Source organism: Bidens hawaiensis, unplaced genomic scaffold, assembly GCF_021521415.1.
Source record: "Bidens hawaiensis isolate Kalapana, Puna unplaced genomic scaffold, B.hawaiensis_p1.1 tig00044853_1, whole genome shotgun sequence".
NCBI classification, from domain to species: domain Eukaryota; kingdom Viridiplantae; phylum Streptophyta; class Magnoliopsida; order Asterales; family Asteraceae; genus Bidens; species Bidens hawaiensis.
In genome coordinates this window covers 100701-122553 of record NW_027497981.1, presented here as the reverse complement: position 1 = coordinate 122553, position 21853 = coordinate 100701, and the positions used below count along the sequence as shown (strand labels likewise).

Here is a 21853-nt window from a genome sequence, read left to right as displayed (position 1 = left end):
GACAACCCTTGGGCACATTTATCGACTTAAGACCGAATTTACAACCCGATTCATAACGTATACAAGGCCTTCATAAGAAAGCCCATTGTGAAGGATGCACGGCCCATTAATATCTCTTCCCATGTTAGTGTCATTCTATCTCTATCCTAGTATCCTTATCTAAACTAAGCTAAACCCTTGATGGAAAGTACAAGGTCTTGTCTTGCAAAACCCATATCCAACCTCGTATCTATGTCACTCAGCTGCTGTCTAATCTCACCATGCACACCTACCCTCGCCGGAAAACACCTCATCTCCACACCTCTCAAGCCCATCAAACTCCACCTCTCTACTTCTGTTTCTCTACACACAAAACCCAATATTATAACATTTGTTTCTGCCCAAAAGGAACTAGTTCTTGAAGAAGAACAAGAATTCGAAGGTTTATCGGATTGGGAAGCTGATGCAGTCGGAGACGCCGGAACCGGAGGTGAAGAGGAGGAGGAGTATTTAGAGCCAGCGGAAGGTGCTAAGGTTTATGTGGGGAACTTGAGTTATGATGTTGATAGTGAGAAACTGGCTCATCTTTTTGAACAAGCTGGTGTTGTTGAGGTTTCTGAGGTAATTACTGTTAAGGTTTGGATCAGATATAAATTAAGGAAAATTCTCAAAATGATCCAACTCAGGAGAGAGAGAAAAAAAAAATAATTCCAACTATATCAAAATTCCCAAAAAAAAACCCTTAAAATATGTACTGAGAAGACGCATTGAAAAAATAAACGATCATATTTTTTAACCAGTTAAAATGTGACATGTGTAAAGGTACTGACACACCAGACGAGATTTTTAAATCCGAACATATTTTTAAGTTAATTAACCTTTTAAAAAACCGTCTCAGATGGTTTTTTTTTGTTTCTCGTCTGATACGTTCAAATTATATTTTTCTTAAGAAAAGAGCTTTATGAATTTCGTCTTCCAAGACGCATTTTGACCTAATTTCGTCTTCCAAGTTCATGTTATTATGTTTCTTATTTGGTAAGTTTTAAATTAAATTATTATTTAAATCTAATATAATCTTCATCTTCTTTCTTCCACCTTCTTCCATTATCATCTTCAATCAAGTATATTTCTAGTTAGAAACGGATTTCAAATTTAAGATTTTACATGACTGCATACATGTGGAGGAGGAAATTAAATGGGTTTTTCAATTAGATCGGCCTACTGAATTATAATATCGGCCTACTGAATAATTTGGCAAATGGCAACCTAACTAAAAATACTTTCAATGATGGATAATATACTTGATTGAAGATGAAAATGGAAGAAGGTGGAAGAAAGAAGATAAAGATTATATTAATTTTTAATAATAATTTAATTTAAGAAAGTGGGGTCCATCTGAATCCTAATTAAAAATATAGTCGGATTAGACGGAATATTCAAAGATTTAGTCGGTCAAGATGGAATACCAATAATCCTATCGGTCCAGACGATATTTAAACTTTTATAACCACCAGATAAGAAACTTGGGAATATGAACTTGGAAGACGAAATTCAATCTAAATGCGTCTTGAAAGACGAGATTCAGAAAACTCTTTTTTCAAGAAATAATTAATATGAACAGACCAGGCGAGAAACATAAAAAAACCGTCTGGAGAGACGGTTTTTTAAAAAGTGAGTTAAGTATAAAATTTGGTCGGACCAGACGAGATTTTTAAAAATCTCGTCTGGTGTGTCAGTACCTTTACACGTGTCACATTTTGACTGGTTAAAAAATATGGTCGTTTATTTTCCCAATGCGTCTTCTCAGTACATATTTTAAGGATTGTTTTGGGAATCTTGATATAGTTAGGATTATTTTTTTTTCTCTCTCTCCTTATTTAGATCATTTTGGGAATTTTCCCTATAAATTAACGTGCTAACTGTGTGAATTAAGTAGTGTAATTAAATATGCAGTGTAGTGTAATTATGGTGTAGTATACAATGTAATTACATAATTAAACTACTTGTATTTATAATTACACTACTTGATTCGCTCAGTTAGCACGTTAATTTTATTTGTACGTTAGGGTAAAGTTATTGTACAATAATTGTTTAACGTACAATATCTAAGCTAACCACGCTCCAAGCCATTTTACAAAACGCTCAAGCCAAAAACTAAAAAACGCTTAGTGTAAATATCCAATACGCTCAAATCCATAAGTTTTACATAAATACACTCAAGAAATCCATAATATGCTCAAAAACGGTTTTCGTGAAGAAAAGTAAAAAAATGATCGATTAATGATCCAAATCTGTTTTTTTTGGTAAACAGATGATTAATTGGATATATATTACGATGTTGAGATTTTGTGATGTGATTTCATGGATCAATTTCATGAATATAGGTATTTTTGTACTTAAACAATTATTGTGTTATGCCTTTTATCTACTGTTACATTTATACAAATTTATGGTTTTTGGGTTATGGGTTTTTGATTGAAATGAAAGGTTTGTTGGTGGTTTAGGTTATTTATAACAGGGAGACTGATCAAAGTAGAGGCTTTGGGTTTGTGACTATGAGTAGTGTTGAAGAAGCAGAGAAGGCTATTGATATGTTTAATGGTTATGTAAGTTTCTTCATTGCTTTTGTCTTTTTAAAGTTTCTAGCTTTAATACAATACAAATGTTTTAAAAACCGGACTGATTGTCGAACAACCACATTATTGATTTAATTATTGAATAAATATTGAGCAATCACACTTTTGGTTTAGTGGTCAACTTTAAAACTTTATTTATTACATAAAGTTTAAATAGTATAATGTTATGTTTTCTATTTAAGATAATAAATGAAACACTGGTTCTTAACTGAAATGAGACCAATAATTTAGTAATGAGAGGCATCAAGTTCAAATCTTATAATCCAAAAGAATATTTTTGTAAAAGAAAAGAAAAGGGTACTCAAAAGCGGTCCCAATCAATGAACGAATTCACCCACCCTTCGTAAAAAACCGACAGGTCCAAGTGTCAGTTCAATCCGTGCCAACCCAACTAGTTATGGGTCTGGATCCCAGTCCGTTCTGGTTTTAAGTTTTTAGTAGTTTTTACAACAATGATGAAAACCAATGTTATCAATATGTTGTGATCATGTTTGACCATAAAATAAGCAAGGATTGTGAATTTTTGAAAGTCAAATTGATTTTGTTTTGTTTGAAACAGGAATTAGGAGGCAGGAGCTTGACTGTGAACAAGGCTGCTGCAAAAGGATCAAGACCCGAGCGTGCAGAGCGCTCACCTCAGAATTCTGGACCATCATACACAATGTATGTCGGGAACCTACCATGGGACGTGGATGGTGAGCGCCTAGAGCAGATTTTCAGAGAGCACGGGAAGGTGGTCAATGCACGAATTGTTTACGATAGAGAAAGTGGCCGATCACGTGGTTTTGGGTTCGTGTCAATGTCGTCTGAAAGTGAAATGAATGATGCTATTGAAAATCTTGACGGACAGGTATTGTAGTTACTTTCTAAACCTCTTAAGAATTTACCATTTCACCCCCCACCCACGAATAAAGCTCATGTTTATATACTGCGTATGTGTTTGTTGGTTGCAGAATCTGAGTGGGAGAGCTATCAGAGTGAATGTAGCGGAAGAGAGACCAAGACGTGGTGGTTTTTGACCGAGGGGAACTTGATTAGTCCCCTCCGGGGTGCGGTATTTATTTCTTTTTATAAGGTTTACGTCGGCTAATAGTTTTGTTTAGGACATATAGAGTGTAGTTGTCAAAATTTAATATCAGTCACCACTTTTGCGGATGTTACCCGGTAAAGTGAACTTGCAAGTTGTGACTTGCGAGTATAATCGTGATAACAAGTGTATTGAAACCGACATAATAAATTATAAATGAGCGCCTACTGAAACGTTATCATCAACGGACCTGATTATGCTAACAGTAGCCCCGCAGCTCAGTATGCACTTTAAGTGCAAAAGTCTCAGTATGCATACTTTCACAGAACCGTCCTCATTCTTATCAACAATTTTCAATTCCTGAAATTTGTTTCCGACTGGAATCACCAACCCCCCTGGTTTTAACTGATCAACAAGCGGTACTGCCCCAATATGAATAGCATCATATGGTGCAAACGTGGGCCACCCTTCTCTGCCATCTGTCGTCATACATATAAATGTCACAAATCATTACTTGAAATAAATTGTTATAAAATTCATTCAAATAAGTGTCATCATGTCATGACTCCCCACCAACATGCAAGGCGACATGTCCGTCTTTGAGTAATGGAGCAGCTGCACTTTTTTCAACATTCTTATGTGATGTTGCAACCAGCTCAGGTATATGTTTGACACCGATTGCCCGACCCTGAGGGCCGACCATAAGTGCAAAACATGCGGTCAAGTGCCCGGTTCCTACAAAGGTTCAATAAGGCAATATTGATCAGTGAGAAGAACCTAACCACTTTCGACATATAATACTAATCGATCAAATTGACAAAAAAAAAGTAGAAAATACCTGAACCAACATCTAAAGCATGCATCCCAGGCTGTAAATAGTTCAACAACTGAAGGCAAGTAGCATGCATATGAGGTGCAGAAATGGTGGCATTAAAACCTATTTGCAGGGGACTGTCTTCGTAGGCTTGGGATCCGTCAGGTACAAACAACCGCCCTATCAAACAGTCTCCATAACTTCAGCTACTTTCTTTGACTGAATGATTCCATAATGCTGCAAATGCTCCACCATGTCTTTATTCTTCTTATATATGCTACTTCCTGCCCAGAACTGCTGTTGTATGCAAACATAAAACAGTATTGAGCTAAAAAGTAACACACGGAACCTTTGTATTGAGCTCCACCATGTCTTTATTCTTATATATGCTACTTCCTGCCCAGAACTGCTGTTGTATGCAAACATAAAACAGTATTGAGCTAAAAGTAAAACAGTATTGCCGCAACGGGTTTGGTGGGCTTGGGTCATGTTTCAGACCGAGTTACCCGTTCATTGACGAATGGGTACGTACACGTCTGACACCGCACTACATGCATATTATAGTCAGGCTATGTGCGTACTATAGTGAGGTCACCACTTATGCGTTCGATGTCGTGTTTTGAGCGTGTACCTCGCCGCATCGCGCAGGCACCAAGCTAGTAAACTAGGCACTGGCCCGTGTTACACACGAATAGCAATATTTCAAACATCATATATATGTAGATATTATAAGAATTTTTTACCTTGTTTTCTAAAAGAAAATATGTATAAATGGTGAAATGAGAAATTGTATAAATATACAAATAACTGAATTGCTAAAATACTAGCCATATTGAAAAAGGTAACATAAAATTAGTTATAAATAATTAATTGTGGTCAAAATCGGTTTTTAAATCATTTAAAAGTAGGGGTGAGTAGAAAACAGAAATTAACCGACCGAAAGCGAATTAACCGAAAAAACCGCACCGGAAAAACCCGAACCGAAGCATTAACCGACAGTTATTCTTTTGTTTTCTTGAAAAACCGAATTTTCGGTTTCGATTTGGTTATCCATCTTTAAAAAACTGAACCAAACCGATTGATGGTGAAAAAGATTATCAAGATGACGAGTAATGGAATAAACTTTGAAGATAAAGAAGATGATAAATAAATATTGAGACTCAACTTATATTATTTTTTAATTAAAAACTTTGTTGAATTCTAAACTATTTTTAGAAACTTTGTATTCGTATAGTTTCACGTAACACGTGCGTATTTTTTGTTTTTTGAATTCTGTATATATGTGGTACTCTAATACGTTCTTATACAAGCTTAAAATATGCATTTTCATTTTTAATTTTTTTTTGCAATGTCTACACGTAATTGAAAAAAAAAACCAAAAATAACCAGAAAGCCGAACGGTTTGTATATTCAAATAACTGATTACTTCGGTTTCGTTTTGGGATCTGCCTATTAATCGAACCGAACCATGCTCAGCCCTATTTAATAGGAAATAGTTGGTTATGTTATAGAAAACATTAATTTGTGAGGTTATGATTATAGAAAACATTAATTAGTAAATTATGTAGCAATTAGAAAACATTAATTAATGAATTATGTGACAATTTTATAGATGGAAACCAAATGATTTGAAAGTCTAAATAAACATGCTAGTTAAATGTTATGTGAATATCTTGTATTGTTTTAGTAATATAACAAGATAAGATGATACCCCAATTTATCATGCTAGTTGTGAATTTGCCATCGCGTGGTTTTAAAATTGAAATCTACGCTTATTAGTGTTGCGTACCAAATATATGATAAGGAATTAATATATCTTATCATACCTCTACTAGTTAATTTATCCATCTATCTAAAAATAAATACCTGACAAAAAATTCTATGTGTCGCTCTCTGGTCGCTCTCCACTCACTATTAAGTGAACAGATTATTTGATTTGTGATTTGAGTCTTCTCATGTGATTGGCCCGAATTTACGGGTAGGAGTGTCACCAAACCCGAATAGTCCTTAGATTATAATATCTCATTTATTTGTGAAATTATTTCATAATTTCGTGGGCCATGGGTCTCACCAAACCCGAATACCCCCTTAAACGAGTTATAACATCTAAATAACACATTAATCATCAAACAATATTTTTTGCGGGTCACGGGTTTCACTAAACCTAGTCAAGCATCTCCATCATCGGTTAACTTCCGATTACCACCCACCATTGTCAACCTCCCCTCTTATGCATCAACCACCATCGTCACCTACATCAACCGCCCTTTTTCATAAGACAAATATTTATGTATATGATTGTTCATTTAAAAAAATCAACATGTTCGTGTTTTTTCATGTCCGTTCGTTAAAAATCTAAAAAAACTTACAAATCTCAAATGAAATAGCTCAAACGCTAAAAAATATAATGAACGTAATAAACTAATATATACATATTAAATCAAAACAAAACAATGTTAAAGAATAAAACAAATCTTACAAAATACAAAATACAAAATAGTAATACAATTAAAAATAAAAACTTAAATAAGCTACCCATAACATGAGGGACTCTTAGTATATAATTTTTAAATTACCTTTTAAATTTAGAAAATATAAATGTAATGGATGATTTAATAAAATAAAAGTTGGATGATAAAAAGTGTGTCATCTTATGAGATCCTGCCAAACAAAGAAAACTAATAAATTTAGCAACAGACAATCGTAGACATCCAACCTAACGGATAAATTCCCAAAGTCCATGTGAGAAACTTCAGACAAACAAGCCGCACAAGATATACTTTTATTTTTCTTCCATTCCCACTTCATCCTTGATGCTCAGTCTTAAAAATCATTGTTTAAGAAGAAAATTTACTCACTTTTCATTATGTTCAAAAACGATATATCCTCGTCGAGTCTAATTCAACTACAAATTACAAAGGTGTTAACTCCAGTAATTCCCAAGCTCCAGCGCCATCTCCGACTAGTGAGCTACATCATAAAGACAAAGTCGCCATGATCCTATTGTGCATTATAGTAGTAACCTCTACTATACTTATAATTTCAACTTGCATCCATATTCTGTATTTATACTATACAAAAAAGAAGGCTTTTGGTCCAACAATGTTTAGCAACCTGATAAAAGCCAAAGACCTGGCGTCTTGAAGAAAGACGACGGAGTAGCATCACTTCAAATCATTGGAAGAGGTGGGTGTGGGGTGGTATACAAAACAGAATTACAAGAAAGCGAGATCAAAACAATTGCAATAAAGAAGGTACTAGTGACTCCAAAAGAGACCGAAGAGCTCACTAACGAAGAAACAAAGCTTCTCAAAAGAAAGATGAGGCAAATCAAGTCGGAAATTAAAATGGTTGGTAAAATCAGACACCCAAACTTACTTCCTTTACTAGCCCATGTTTCCCGACCAAACTGTCATTACCTGGTTTATGAGTTCATGAACAATGGAAGTTTACAGGATATTTTACAACAAGTTAAGGATGGAACCAGAGAATTAGATTGGTTGGCCCGACACAAGATCGCACTAGGAGTGGCAGCCGGGCTTGAATATCTTCACATGAGCCATACTCCTCGTATAGTTCATAGAGATTTAAAGCCCGCCAATATTCTTCTTGATGATGACATGGAAGCCCTTATAACGGATTTTGGGCTTGCAAAATCAATCCCGGATGCTAACACACACATGACAAGTTCCAATGTTTCTGGAACTCTAGGATACATCGCACCTGAGTATCACCAAACTTTACAAGTTACAGACAAATGTGATATTTATAGCTTTGGGGTGTTGTTGGCCACTTTGGTGATGGGGAAGCTTCCATCAGATGAGTTTTTTCGAAATACATATCAAATGGGCTTGGTGGTATGGATGAGAGATGTGTTGAGCGGTGAGGATCCAAAACAATTGATTGACCCGAGTTTGATGGGAAACGGGTATGAGGAACAAATGCTTCTTGTTCTTAAGATTGCTTGCTTTTGTACAAGAGATGATCCGAAAGCGAGGCCCAATGGTACCAATGTTAGGTTGATGTTGGCTCAAATCCACCAGTGATATGCAAGCTTGTGAATCTAAAATAAGGAGGCATGGAAAAATATAGTAGCTCTAGTTGTTAATAGCATTCCAAACTCAGTTTTTATGTCAAATATGAATGATTTTATTCTTGGTGCATTTTTTTATGTTCAATATTCCAAATGTTTGTACCTGAATCCGTTACATGTTTTATATCATATGAATCTTTTGTTTTTAAAGTAAATGCATAAGCTTCTGTTTTACTCTTTATTATTATTATTAACTAGATTTAGAACTCGTGTGATGCATGAGAAGTTCAAGAAATGCAATTAAGCTATAAAAATTAAACAATTAAATTCAAAAACCTATATTTTATCTATATTTTATCAAATCAAATATTTTAATAAGTTTAAATTATATTTTCTAATGAAATATTCATACGAACACGCGACACATTCTCACGTGATTTCTTCATTGTTACGAAAAAAATGTACCTAGTGATTTTAGAAGTTGTATATATGTTTTTTTAAATAGAATAGTAAATTCTAAAAAAAAAATGATAAGATGATTCATTGTAATTGACATAAAAAGAAAAACATCATATATAAAAGTAGTATAACTAAAAACACGTTTTTGTATTATTGATAATTTGAAAGAGATGGATGAGAATTCCATGGAGGTTGAAGGAATACATGAGAGTAAAATTGCTATTCATTCATAATTTCTTCTTGTTTTTATCTTTTTAGACCTATAAATATCGTCCATTAATTTTTATCACATTCTTCTCCTACACTGAAAAATGTTTATAAATTGATGTAATAAACATAAAGGTAGATATGATTTCATTGAATATGTAAATATTTTTATTATACTTACATAAATACATGTATATTTTAAATCTCTATCATTTAAGTAATTAATTATTTGAATAATGATAGATTGATATGTTTTGAATACTTTGACATAAATAAGTTTTCATTAAAAATAGAAAAATAGTTAGAGTGAGAAATTTTAACTAAGAATGAATCTACAAGTGACATGTGTCACAAGTTATTTTACTTTATTAGAATACTGTATGTATATGTATATTATAATATGTAGATGTAGATGTAGATGTAGATGTAGATGTAGATTTATTCTTTTGGAAATATCTTAAAGAATAATAACCAAGTTTTAAAATTGTTACAATTAGGTCACCAAATCAATTTTTCTTCAAATCGGATAGCTAGATCTTCAAATCCAGCATCATTGGATTTTTTTCCATCTAGAAAGTAGTGGAGGAGAACATGTTGGGGTCGGGATTTACATTATATGTGGTTATATATTTTTTTTAAATGTTAACTATATTAAAAATCTAAAAATAGAAAATAAAATTCACGTTAGCACTCTACATCAACACCAAAAGACAGATAAAAAGATTTCCTCATTGAAACAAAAATATAACATGATAAAAAACATGTTAAAACCTATAGTTTAATAAAATATGAAAGTTGAGTGACTTAATTTGAACACTTTTTAAACTTGGATGACCTAATTAAAATACTTTTGAAACTTGATTACTATTTTACAAAGTTACCTATATTAATCTGTTACATGGCGTTTTTCAATCAAATTGAATGATCATGGTCTTTGTCACTATTGTGCATATTGTGTGATAAAACCCTAGCCGTTGGATCCATCACTAGATCAACATCCAGAGCGAGTTCATATCAAAGTTGACTTGGATCGGAGTAAGTCGCTGCTAATATTGGGCGTCGCAGCTAAAAGTGTTGGTGTAGTGTTGGTAAACTTATTTAGAAAGGCTCATTCTGTTCGGGCATAGCATGGTTATATCCTGACACTACCTAATTTCTATACTAGTCGTATAGCCATATACAACTCGTATAGATTAGATATTGTCTTGTGGCGTTGAACAACTCCATACGACTCGTATTGGTGTTATATTAATGGTTGTCGGTAAGGAACCATCTTTCAAAGAATCATTACAAAGTGAACACATTTGATTTAAAAAAAACTTTGAAAAACTTTCATATCTTTAAATCGAGTCCAACATGAAGATACCTCATTGGTAAATGATATGCACATCGAAACAAGTTTACAATATTAGAAAATACAAAGTTTTCTCTAGATTTTGAGTGAGAAATGGTTGACAGATGTTTTTAGAATGCTATGGATGAAATGGGACATGCATAAGAGTCCATGTATAGCATAAATCGAAAGGATAAGCCAGAATAAGGTCGTGCCACATTAACAACATGCTATCAAGAATGGCTATGCTTACTTAACCTTTAGACGAATCGTCACAAAAATGTAGGTAGGATTATATGGTTCGTCTAAGCTTTAAATGCCGACATATTTGTGTAGCCCTAATACAGGCAATCTAACCCAACTTCTGGATATTATCATTTTAGTCCTTCAAATTTAACTCTTAATTACACTTAGGCCCATTAGCTTTTTTGAAATGTTCAAACCAGGCACAAAGTTTTACTGGACATGGATGTCTACTATCGTGCAGTTGAAGGGTTGTGCATGGTTGGTTATAAGCTTAAACTGAACAAAAGATAATTACCTTTTGGGTTTTATAAAAGGCGTATGGAAATATAAACATAAATTTGTAAAAACAAATTGATGATCATGCCAAAACTCTAATCGATCAACCCATTAGTTTTTTAAACGTATTGGTTTATTTAAGTTCAAATTAAAGATTTGGAAATACGAATATGATGACGATTTATTATAAAAAAAAGAAAGAAAGAAAAAGAAATCAACCAAAAAATTTATTTTATCCTTTTTTATTATACGGTTGATCTAGACAATGACCCTAATGACATTGCTAAAAGAGACTTTGGAACAACCATGACCCACAAGATACTTTTTTAAGCACCAATACCCACATTGTACCATCAAAATTTTCTACCATTCCCATGTTATCTTTCTCCTTTCCGTGTGCCCATCTTAACAACACTGTTTAAAGAGAAGATTAGTCAATTTTTATTATGTTAATTCTTCGTAATTTCTTTCCTAAAGTCCCATCGTCAGTTTGTTTTTCCACAAGTCCGACAAATAATAATATTGTTAGTGAAGGATTAATCTTTCCATCTCAATCATCACAGGCCATGGCCAAAGTCTCTCGCTTCTTGTTCTTTCTCTTTAATCCAATTCTGAATATTATTCAACGCAAAAAGAAAGGTTTCGGTATAACCATCTTTAGTAACACAATAAAAGCTACAGACTTGGCGTTCTTGATGAAAGATGACGGAGTAGCATCACTTCAAATCATCGGAAAAGGTGCTTGTGGAGTAGTATACAAAGCCGAATTACATGAAAGCAAAGTCAAAACAATTGCAATTAAGAAGGTAACAGACACTCCAAAAAATGTTGCAAAGCTCACTGATTCATGTGCATCATTTTACGATCCTAAAATTCATCAAATGAGAACAGAAATTATGACCGTCGGCAGGATCAGACACTGTAATTTAGTTCCCTTACTAGCTTATGTTCCCCGGCCATCTTGTCATTACTTGGTTTTTAAATTCATGAATAATGGCAGTTTACAGGATATATTACAACAAGTTAAAGATGGTAGTCGAGAATTAGATTGGCTGGCTAGACACAGGATCGCACTAGGGGTAGCCACGGGGCTCGAGTATCTTCACATGTACCATATTCCTTGTATAGTTCATAGAGATTTAAAACCCGCCAATGTTCTTCTTGATGATGACATGGAAGCCCATATAGCCGATTTTGGGGCTGCATTAAGTATCCCGTATTATGACACGCATGTTGAGACTTATGATGTTGTTGGAACACTAGGATATGTTTGTTGGAATTAATTCAAACTAATGGTTATCAAGTTTAATACCGTTAGAGGTTGTTGAAGAATAAATTTGCAAGTCAAGAAGAAGTCCGAGTCTTTAGTTTTAATAAACGTTTATTTCCTGTTTGATAGGATAGTTTGTTTATTGTTGATTAAGTCTTTTATTTACGTTGTATGTTTGCCTATTTAAGGCTTTTGGATTATTCAATAAAAGTATCCTCAATCATTCGATTACTTCTCTAATTAATTAAACTGTTCCAACACTGTGGCATCAGAGCCTGGTTGGTTCTTATATCCTTGATCATGTTCTTGTGAAGCTTCTCAAAGAGCTACTATTATCAAGAATCTACTATTCGTGCTATTCCTAATGGCAGCCAACACCGGTGGTCTACCTTCCACTCCATTGCCGATCTTCAAGGGAGACGGCTACGAATTTTGGAAAATTCGTATGAAAACTATTTTAATATCACAAGATCTCTGGGATTTTGTGGGAACTGGGTACAATGACGCAGATGCGGATCGGGGAAGGTTACGAGAGAATAGAAAAAAGGATGCAAAAGCCCTATCACTGATTCAATCCGCTGTGCATGACGAGATCTTCTCTCGAATTGCAGGAGCCTCCACGTCCAAGCAAGCTTGGACACTCCTGCAAAACGAATATCAGGGTGATTCGAAAGTCCAGATGGTGAAATTACAAGGGTTAAGACGTGAATTTGAAACAATCCAGATGAAAGAAGGAGAGCCGGTGGTAGATTTTTTGTCAAAAGTCATGAAGATAGTCAATCAGAAACGCTCTTACGGAGAAGATGTAACCGATCAAACGGTTGTTGAGAAAGTTCTTCGAAGTTTACCTGCCCGATGGGATCACGTTGTTGCTGCAATTGAAGAGTCCAAAGACTTAAGCAGGCTTTCATATGATCAATTAATGGGGTCATTGCAAGCTCATGAAACTAGGGTTAATCGAGGTGTCCAGACTCCTGTTGAAGAACATGCGCTCTAGGAAAAATCAGAAGATAAGACTGGTCTCTTTGTACGGGGGAGAGGTCGTGCATCTTTTAGAAGTCATGGACGAGGTCGTGGTAGAGGATCTGGACGAGGTAAAGTTAACATTGTTGAATGTTACAATTGTGGTAAAGTGGGGCACATGAGTAGGGACTGTTGGAGTGAGCCTCAAGCAGGTGCAGCCCTAGAAGGAGACGATGATGAAGACGAAGAGGGTCAACTACACATGGTTCTTGCTGAAGATGATGATATAGAAGATACTGATGTTGTTATGGCTGCTAATAGTGATAACATTAGTAGGGCAACACAACATGTCTGGTTCCTTGACAGTGGTTGCTCAAACCACATGACGGGGCAACACACTTTGTTTAAAGACATTGATCTTTCAACTAAAGTAAATGTTCGTATGGGTAATGGCAGGAAGATTCAAGTAGAAGGCAAAGGCATGATTACACTCGAGGTTACACCAGGAAACAAAAAGGTATTAAGTAATGTTCAATATGCACCTGAGCTTGGTTATAATCTCTTGAGTGTGGGGCAGCTTATGACAGCTGGTCATAAGATATTATTTGATGAAGGTGTGTGTACAATAACCAACAAGCAAACTCAAAAGGTTGTGTGCAAGGTTCCTATGTCAAGCAATAACACAGTTCCCCTTAATGTGTCACCTTCTAATGGTGTTGGGCTCTTGGCTGTTAGTGAAGAGACCTTCATATGGCACCTAAGGTATGGCCACTTGAATGAAAGAAGCTTGCAAAGCCTCAGTAAGAAAGAGTATGTGTATGGGCTGCCAAAGGTTGAACAATGGAATGTATGTGAAGGGTTTGTTCAAGGAAAAAAAGGCAAGAGAAACGTTTCCTAAACATGGATCAAGAACTAGAGAAATCTAAGATCTTGTTCATGCTGATGTTTGTGGACCAATGCCTTCACAATCATTAGGAGGAAACAATTACTTTTTATTATTCACATATGATCTTAGTCGTATGACATGGGTTTATTTTTTGGTTGAAAAATCTGACATGTTTAAAAAGTTCAAGTTGTTTAAAGCCAAGGTTGAGACTGAAACAGGCTTCAAGATTAAAGCCTTGAGAAGTGATATCGGTGGAGAATTCATTTCACATGAGTTTATGAATTTTTGTGAAAAAGAAGGGATAAGAAGAGACTTGACAGCCCCTTATACTCCACAACAAAATGGAGTTTCTGAAAGAAAGAACCGAACAATTGTTGAAATGGCCACAAGTATGCTGGAAGAAAAGAATTTGAGCAAAGTTTTCTGGGGTGAAGCCATGGCCATGGCTGTTTATATACGAAACATATCTCCAACAAGAGCTGTTGATGAACGAACTCCTTATGAGGTATGGTACAAGCAAAAACCTTCTGTTTATCATCTTAAAGTTTTTGGGTGTGTCGCTTATGGGTTAAAACCTAAGCAACACCGAAAGAAATTTGATTCGAAAACTAGAAAGTGTGTGTTTATTGGCTATGCACCAAATTCTAAAGCTTATAGACTCTATGACCCTGCAACAAAGAGCGTGGTAATCAGCAGGGATGTTACTTTCGATGAAGAGGCAAAATGGAATTCGGTTGGTGAAGGTAAATATGAATTACCTACTGAGTTTGTAAGCAAGGCAGGAAGTACAAGTGGCAGTGGGCTGAATACTAATGTTAATAATGGTCCAAATGAAGAATAACCAATGAAGAAAGTCCAAATAGAGAAGATATGTCACCTATACCAGGTCGTGAAAGGGTTAGAACTAGCTCAAGTGAAACTCCTGAAAGCAAGACTCCCAAGGTACGATCCTTGACAGATGTATATGAATGCACGAGTCCCATGGAAGACCTTGAGGCTTGTCAATTGGCCCTCTCTTCCATGGAACCCTATTTCTTTGATGACGCGGTTGTTCATAAAGAATGGGTAGAAGCAATGGAGGCTGAATTGCTTGCTTTAAAGAACCACAACACTTGGTCATTGACCGAGTTACCTGATGGCAAACGAGCCATTGGACTAAAGTGGGTGTACAAACTCAAGCTTGCAGCCAATGGTGATGTTCAAAAGTATAAGGCACGTTTGGTTGTGAAGGGGTATGCACAAGAATTTGGTATTGATTATGACGAGACATTCTCACCGGTTGCTCGATTTGAGACCATTAGGGTTATAATATCCCTGGCTGCTCAACAAGGATGGGATATCTTCCAGTTTGATGTGAAATCTGCTTTTTTGAACGGGTCTCTCCAGGAAGAAGTTCATGTTACTCGGCCTCCGGGGTTTGAAGTTGAGGGTCAAGAACACAAGGTTTATAGATTACACAAGGCTTTGTATGGGTTGAAGCAAGCACCAAGGGCGTGGTATGAGCGTATTGACACTTATCTTCAACAACATGGTTACATTCGAATCAAAAGTGAGCCTACAATTTACATTAAAAAGGTTAGTGCAACCAATTTAATTATTGTATGTTTATACGTTGATGATATAATTTACACTAGTTCTTCAAAAGAATTATTGTGTGAATTTAAAGAAAAGATGATCGGGGAATTTGAGATGACTGATCTCGGAAAGTTAACTTACTTTATTGGTTTGGAAGTTATACAAAGAAAAGATGGTGTGTTCGTGTCACAGCAGAAGTATGCTAGGGATATGCTAAAGAAGTTTGGAATGGGAAATTGCAATGTCGCAATCACCCCTATGAATTCTGGTGAAAAGTTGCAAGCTGGTGACACAAGTAATCAAGTAGATGAAAGAATGTTCAGAAGTTTAGTTGGTGGGCTATTGTATTTAACGCATACACGGCCTGATCTGGCCTTCTCAGTTGGTATGATTTCACGTTTTATGCATAAGCCTGCTGCTTGTCACTTTGGGGCTGCTAGAAGAGTGTTAAGGTATGTTGCTGGCACTCTTGATTATGGATTATGGTATGAACGAGGTATGAAAGTATGTCTAGATGGTTACACAGATAGTGATTGGGCAAGTTCTATTGATGATAGAAAGAGTATTTTGGCATATGTGTTCTCCATTGGAGCTGGTGCAGTTTCATGGAGTTCTAAAAAACAGTCGGTTGTAGCATTATCATCAACAGAGGCAGAATTTGTAGCTGCTTATGGTGCAGCATGTCAGGCTATATGGCTAAGGAAGTTGTTGGATGAATTGAGCTACACACAGCAAGGGGCAACTAACATTTATTGTGACAACCTGTCAGCAATATTTTTGTCTAAAAATGCAGCCATGCACAGGAGAAGTAAGCACATTGATATCAAATATCATTATATTAAAAGTTTAATTGACACAAAACAAGTGGAGCTCAAGCCATGTGATACACAAGAACAAGCTGCTGATATGTTAACCAAAGCACTTGGTACTGAACAGTTTATTTACTTACGAGCAAGATTGGGAGTTAGAAAGTTTGAATTAAGGGAGGATGTTGGAATTAATTCAAACTAATGGTTATCAAGTTTAATACCGTTAGAGGTTAAACGTTTATTTCCTGTTTGATAGGATAGTTTGTTTATTGTTGATTAAGTCTTTTATTTACGTTGTATGTTTGCCTATTTAAGGCTTTTGGATTATTCAATAAAAGTATCCTCAATCATTCGATTACTTCTCTAATTAATTAAACTGTTCCAACAATGTTGCACCTGAGTATTTTGAAACGAAGGAAATAAATGAAAAGTGTGATGTGTATAGTTTTGGGGTGTTGTTGGCGGTTTTAGTGATGGGGAAGTTTCCATGTGATGAGTTTTTCCGGAATACTTATGAGATGGGCTTGGTTGAATGGATGAAAAATATGTGGATTTGTAAGGATCCAAAACAAGTGATTGATCCAAAATTGATGGGAAACGGGTACGAAGAACAAATGCTTCTTGTTCTTAAGATTGCTTGTTTTTGTACACATGATAATCCTAAAGCGAGGCCTAGTAGTAGAGAAACTAGAATAATGTTGACTCAGATCCATCACTAATATGCAAGTTTGTGAATTTAGAGCAAAGATGCGAGAGAATGAATGAATGATAAAACACTAGTACCTACGGATGTCTAGTTTTGTGTCACATGATTTTTTATTATCGTACCTCTTATTTCTGCTATCCAAATTATGTGTGTGTGGGATTGTGGGAATGCGTAACATGTTTTATATCTTATTAATACTTTGTTCTTTAATAATTCATCAGGGAATTCCATTTTACTCTTTATCGATCTATTATCCATTATTAATACGGCATTTGCAATCAATTTGGATGATAATTGTTTTATACATTTGTGTACAAAAGGGATATTTGGATCGGAAATAAGTCTTGAGCACCAACCATATGCTCAGGGCCATAAGACTTTTATATAGTTCAGAACCCTCTTGATATCGAAAATTTCGGGCCGGTCAGGGAAAATATAATTAAGAAACCCACGTATACTTCTAATTTCCCTCCCTTTTCAAGTACTTCTACATGTGTGTATGTATCCCACAATTTAACAAATGCTTTTCCACTAGACAATTGTGACAGAGAGACGTGTCTTTGAAACAATTAGAGATGTGTATTATTTTTGCTTCTCATATTTCTTACATAAATTTTACCTATGTATTTATCAAGTAACAATGAGGTATTCTCATGTTGGACCCATTTTAAAAATATGAAATGTAATTTAGTATGTTTTCTTGGTTTTGAAAAAGTGAAATGCACTCACATTATAATGATTTTTTGAAAGATGGTTCCTTGCATGTAATTGTTTAGAGCACCTGCATTGGCTTCATGTCCCAATGTTTGAATACACATGACAAAATATGGACAAAATAATTAGTATATGTAACCATTGTAGAGGGCAATTGTTATATGTGAAGTTTGTTCATGCAACCCTGCAACAAACCTCTTAAATAGTTAAATGGGTCCTCCATCAACACTCTTATTGAAAACAATAACTAAAAAAACATATAATAAATGGGCCCTCCACTAAAGTTGTTATAAAAGTAATTTAATTAAATATAACTTAATTGTAAAGATCGGTGATGACATGACAGTTTATGTAGGTTTGTTGTATAAGAACGTGAAGATTTTTAAGAAAAAATTTAAATCTGATTTGACGCTGATGTAAGAGTTTGTGAATGTTTTTTTGTTATTGATGTATTTAGAATAGTGTGAGTAGGTGATCCCAAACATTACACACATTCTAAATAACTTTTTATAATGCAATCTAAGTCACTTTTTATAATTTTTTCACATACTATTTTTTCTATGTCAACTTCACGTCATTTCATCCTACAACTATTCCAATCCATCCTCAAACTCTTGTAACCATTCAAATCTATTTTTCAAATAAGTAAACCTAAAAAGAAAAAAAGAAGGAAGAAAGAACAGGATGGCAACGGCATACACACCCCAATTCGGCATGGTTTTTATTCGGTATCAAAGAGGACGGGACAATGTTCTCAAACCTCTCGACCGGGACCGATTTGGTCAATATCCCCACTCCATACACCCTTATGTTTGTTTCTGGACCTCAAATTCTTGATATTTCTACATTAACAAGCTTGGTAATTATGGAGGAAACCTCCCCTCAAGGATTAGCTTCTTTGGATATGAAGAACAAAGCTTCAACACCTTCTTGCTTGAACTAACTTAATTAGGGCTATCCCGAGAATTGTTAAAAAAATTTAGGTCAATGGCTAGAAAAAATTTAGGCCTTAAGTAAAAAGTTTTTTTTAATTGGGTTTAAACAATTAAATATTTAAATGGACTTATTGGTTTATGATTTGGGTTAGGTTGCACAATTTTTTTAATAAAGATGGGTTTAAATGAATGAGGTAATTTCATTTAAACATTAAAAATACATATATTTAAAACAAAACCAAATATTTTTTTAAATAAAAATTCAGGACTACCGGGATGATTGGGCCAGAGGTGGTCGGCGCCCTCCCCACCCCCTCAAAGCTGGCTGTGAACTTAATGGTGAAGAAACACCAAAAGTTTTCTCTAGATTTGGAGTGAGAAAGGGTATAGAGATGCTTTTAGAATGCTATGGATGAAATGGAAAATGTATGGGAGTCCTATTTATAGCATAAATCGAAAGGATAAGTCTAAATGAGGTGTGCCACGTTAACAACATGTCAAAAAATGATAGTATTGGCTCAACCTTTAAATGGATCGTCTCAAAACTGCATGCATGATCATACGGTCCGTCTAATTCTTGTGTCACCATTCTTATGTGGCCCTAATATGGACGATGTAATCCAACTTTTGGGTATTTTCATTTTAGTCCTTCAAATTCAACTTTAGCTTAATTACACTTAGGTCCCTTAATTTTTTAAAAGTGTTCAAACTAGGCATGAAATTTGACAGGGCATTAATAACGCCTATTGTCAAACGGTTGTAGGGTTGTGCATGGTTGGTTTTAAGTTCAAAATGAGCTAGAAAAACAAAGATTCGTTTTTTAGTTTTTTTAAAACCGTCCGGAATTATGAATTTAAATTATAACAAAAAAACTGACGATTATGTCAAGACTTTGAACCCATTATTTTTTTAAAAGCATCGGTTGATTTAAGTTTAAATTTATAAATTTTGGAAATACGAATATGATGGCACTTTATTAAAATAAAAGTTTTGACCGAAAAATTGATTTTCTTTTTATTATGTGAGCGAACAAAGCCGAAACAGAAAAGAAAATATTAATGCTTAGCGATAGACAACTGATTCTAATAAAAAAAAAACCTTATTTCCGCCAATAAAAAAGAATTTAAAACATACAGGCCACACTAGCATTTTTTAAGCAGGATAACGACATTAGACATATACCATCAAATTTTTCTTCCATTCCCATTCCGTGTGCCCTTCATAATTCACTGTTTTAAGTTTAAAAAGCTAGTCATTTTTTTTTCATTATTTTCTTCGTAGTTTCTTTCTTAAAGTCCCATCTTTAATTTTTCACACGCGTATTGACATTGGTCTGACCACACTTTAATTTTCCTCCAAAAGTCCGACGAATAATAATATTGTTAACTTCCACATCCATCATATTCATCACGAGCAATGGCCATCGTCTCTCGCTTCTTTTTCCTCCTCTTTACTCCGGTTCTGAATATTTTTCAAGGCAAAAAGGAGAAAGAGATACAGAGCGATTTCTATATTCGCATGCAAAAGAACAACTTGGGCTTGATCACCTTTAGTAACAGAATAAAACCTGAAGACTTGACGTTCTTAAAGGAAGATGACGGAGTAGCATCGCTTCAAATCATCGGCAAAGGTGCGTGTGGAGTAGCCTACAAAACCGAATTACAAGCAAGCAAAGTCAAAACAATTGCAATAAAGAAGGTATTAGAGACTCCAAAAGACTTTGCAAAGCTCACTGATTCGTATACAACGGTTACCGATCAAAAAGTTAAGCAAATCAGAAGAGAAATCTTTACCGTTGGACGAATCAGACACCGTAACTTAGTTCCATTACTAGCTTATGTTCCCCGGCCATCTTGTCATTACCTAGTTTTTGAATTCATGAAAAATGGGAGTTTACAGGATGTTTTACAACAAGTTAAAGATGGTAGTCGAGAATTAGATTGGCTGGTTAGACACAAGATCGCAGTAGGAGTAGCCATGGGGCTCGAGTATCTTCACATGGAACATAATCCTTGTATAGTTCATAGAGATTTAAAGCCAGCCAATGTTCTTCTTGATGATGACATGGAAGCCCATATAGCCGATTTTGGGGCAGCAATATGGTTTCCGGATTTTGACACGCATATCAAGACTTCCGATGTTGTTGGAACAATAGGATACGTCGCGCCTGAGTATTTTGAAACGAAGGACGTAAACGAAAAGTGTGATGTTTATAGTTTTGGGCTGTTGTTGGCGGTTTTAGTGATGGGGAAGTTTCCATCTGATGAGTTTTCAGGTATACTTATGAGATGGGTTTGGTGGCATGGATGAGAAATTGTGAGGATCCGAAACAAGTGATCGATCCGAACTTGATGGGAAACGGGTATGAAGAACAAGTGCTTCTTGTTCTTAAGATTGCTTATTTTTGTACACTTGATAATCCTAAAGCGAGGCCTAGTAGTAGAGATGCTAGAATAATGTTGACTCAGATCCATCACTAATATGCAAGTTTGTGAAATTAGAGCAAGGATGCAAGAAAATGATGAAACACTAGTACCTTCAGCTGTTAATAGCTCTCCATGTCATGAAGTTTTGTGTCACATGTTATTTTATTATCGTACCTATTTTTTCTTCTATCCAAATCATGTTTGTGTGGGAATATGTAACATGTTTTATATCATATATATACTCTTTGATTCAATTACATAATTACTGTACTTGTATATATATTTACTCTATTTGATTCTCGCAATTAGCACGTTAATTTCATTTGTACGTTGACTTTCCTTTGTGTATGTGTCTCACAATTTATAATCACTAAATTAAAAACTAGAAAGTAATAATCAAACTTTTAATATAAACTTAATAATAACACAGAGATAATGAATAAGTCATTGAAGGTCAGATTCAAATAGTATTAAAACACACAAAAAACGAGTAACAACATAAACAACATGAATCTGAAAACGATGGAGGGGTGGAAAAAGGAAGATGAGATCGTCGGGG

The 21853-nt window shown here is 35.0% G+C and overlaps 1 protein-coding gene and 4 pseudogenes across 1 annotated transcript; 4 read left to right on the top strand and 1 right to left on the bottom strand.

Moving 5' to 3' along the window:
• Nucleotides 1–156: 156 nt before the first annotated feature.
• LOC143595263 (28 kDa ribonucleoprotein, chloroplastic-like) lies at nt 157–3877 on the top strand. The gene is made up of 4 exons (XM_077074324.1): nt 157–600; nt 2484–2585; nt 3175–3465; nt 3569–3877. Exons 1-4 carry the CDS (start codon nt 181–183, stop codon nt 3632–3634), a joined length of 879 nt encoding a protein of 292 aa, XP_076930439.1. The 5' UTR covers nt 157–180; the 3' UTR covers nt 3635–3877.
• LOC143595277 (protein-L-isoaspartate O-methyltransferase 1 pseudogene) lies at nt 3853–4945 on the bottom strand (annotated as a pseudogene).
• A 2613-nt stretch (nt 4946–7558) lies between these two features.
• Nucleotides 7559–8502, top strand: LOC143595276 (leucine-rich repeat receptor-like serine/threonine/tyrosine-protein kinase SOBIR1; annotated as a pseudogene).
• A 3074-nt stretch (nt 8503–11576) lies between these two features.
• Nucleotides 11577–17282, top strand: LOC143595275 (leucine-rich repeat receptor-like serine/threonine/tyrosine-protein kinase SOBIR1 pseudogene; annotated as a pseudogene).
• Nucleotides 17283–20262: 2980 nt separating this feature from the next.
• On the top strand, nt 20263–21390 carry LOC143595262 (leucine-rich repeat receptor-like serine/threonine/tyrosine-protein kinase SOBIR1 pseudogene; annotated as a pseudogene).
• Nucleotides 21391–21853: the final 463 nt, after the last annotated feature.

What these genes read in the sequence shown, in the direction of transcription:
- LOC143595263 (XM_077074324.1), top strand. Translation starts at nt 181, where the DNA reads ATGGAAAGTACAAGGTCTTGTCTTGCAAAACCCATATCCAACCTCGTA. An exon ending in GTGTTGTTGAGGTTTCTGAG is followed by an intron (nt 601 to 2,483) that starts GTAATTACTGTT and finishes TTGGTGGTTTAG; the next exon opens with GTTATTTATAACAGGGAGAC. An exon ending in TTGATATGTTTAATGGTTAT is followed by an intron (nt 2,586 to 3,174) that starts GTAAGTTTCTTC and finishes TGTTTGAAACAG; the next exon opens with GAATTAGGAGGCAGGAGCTT.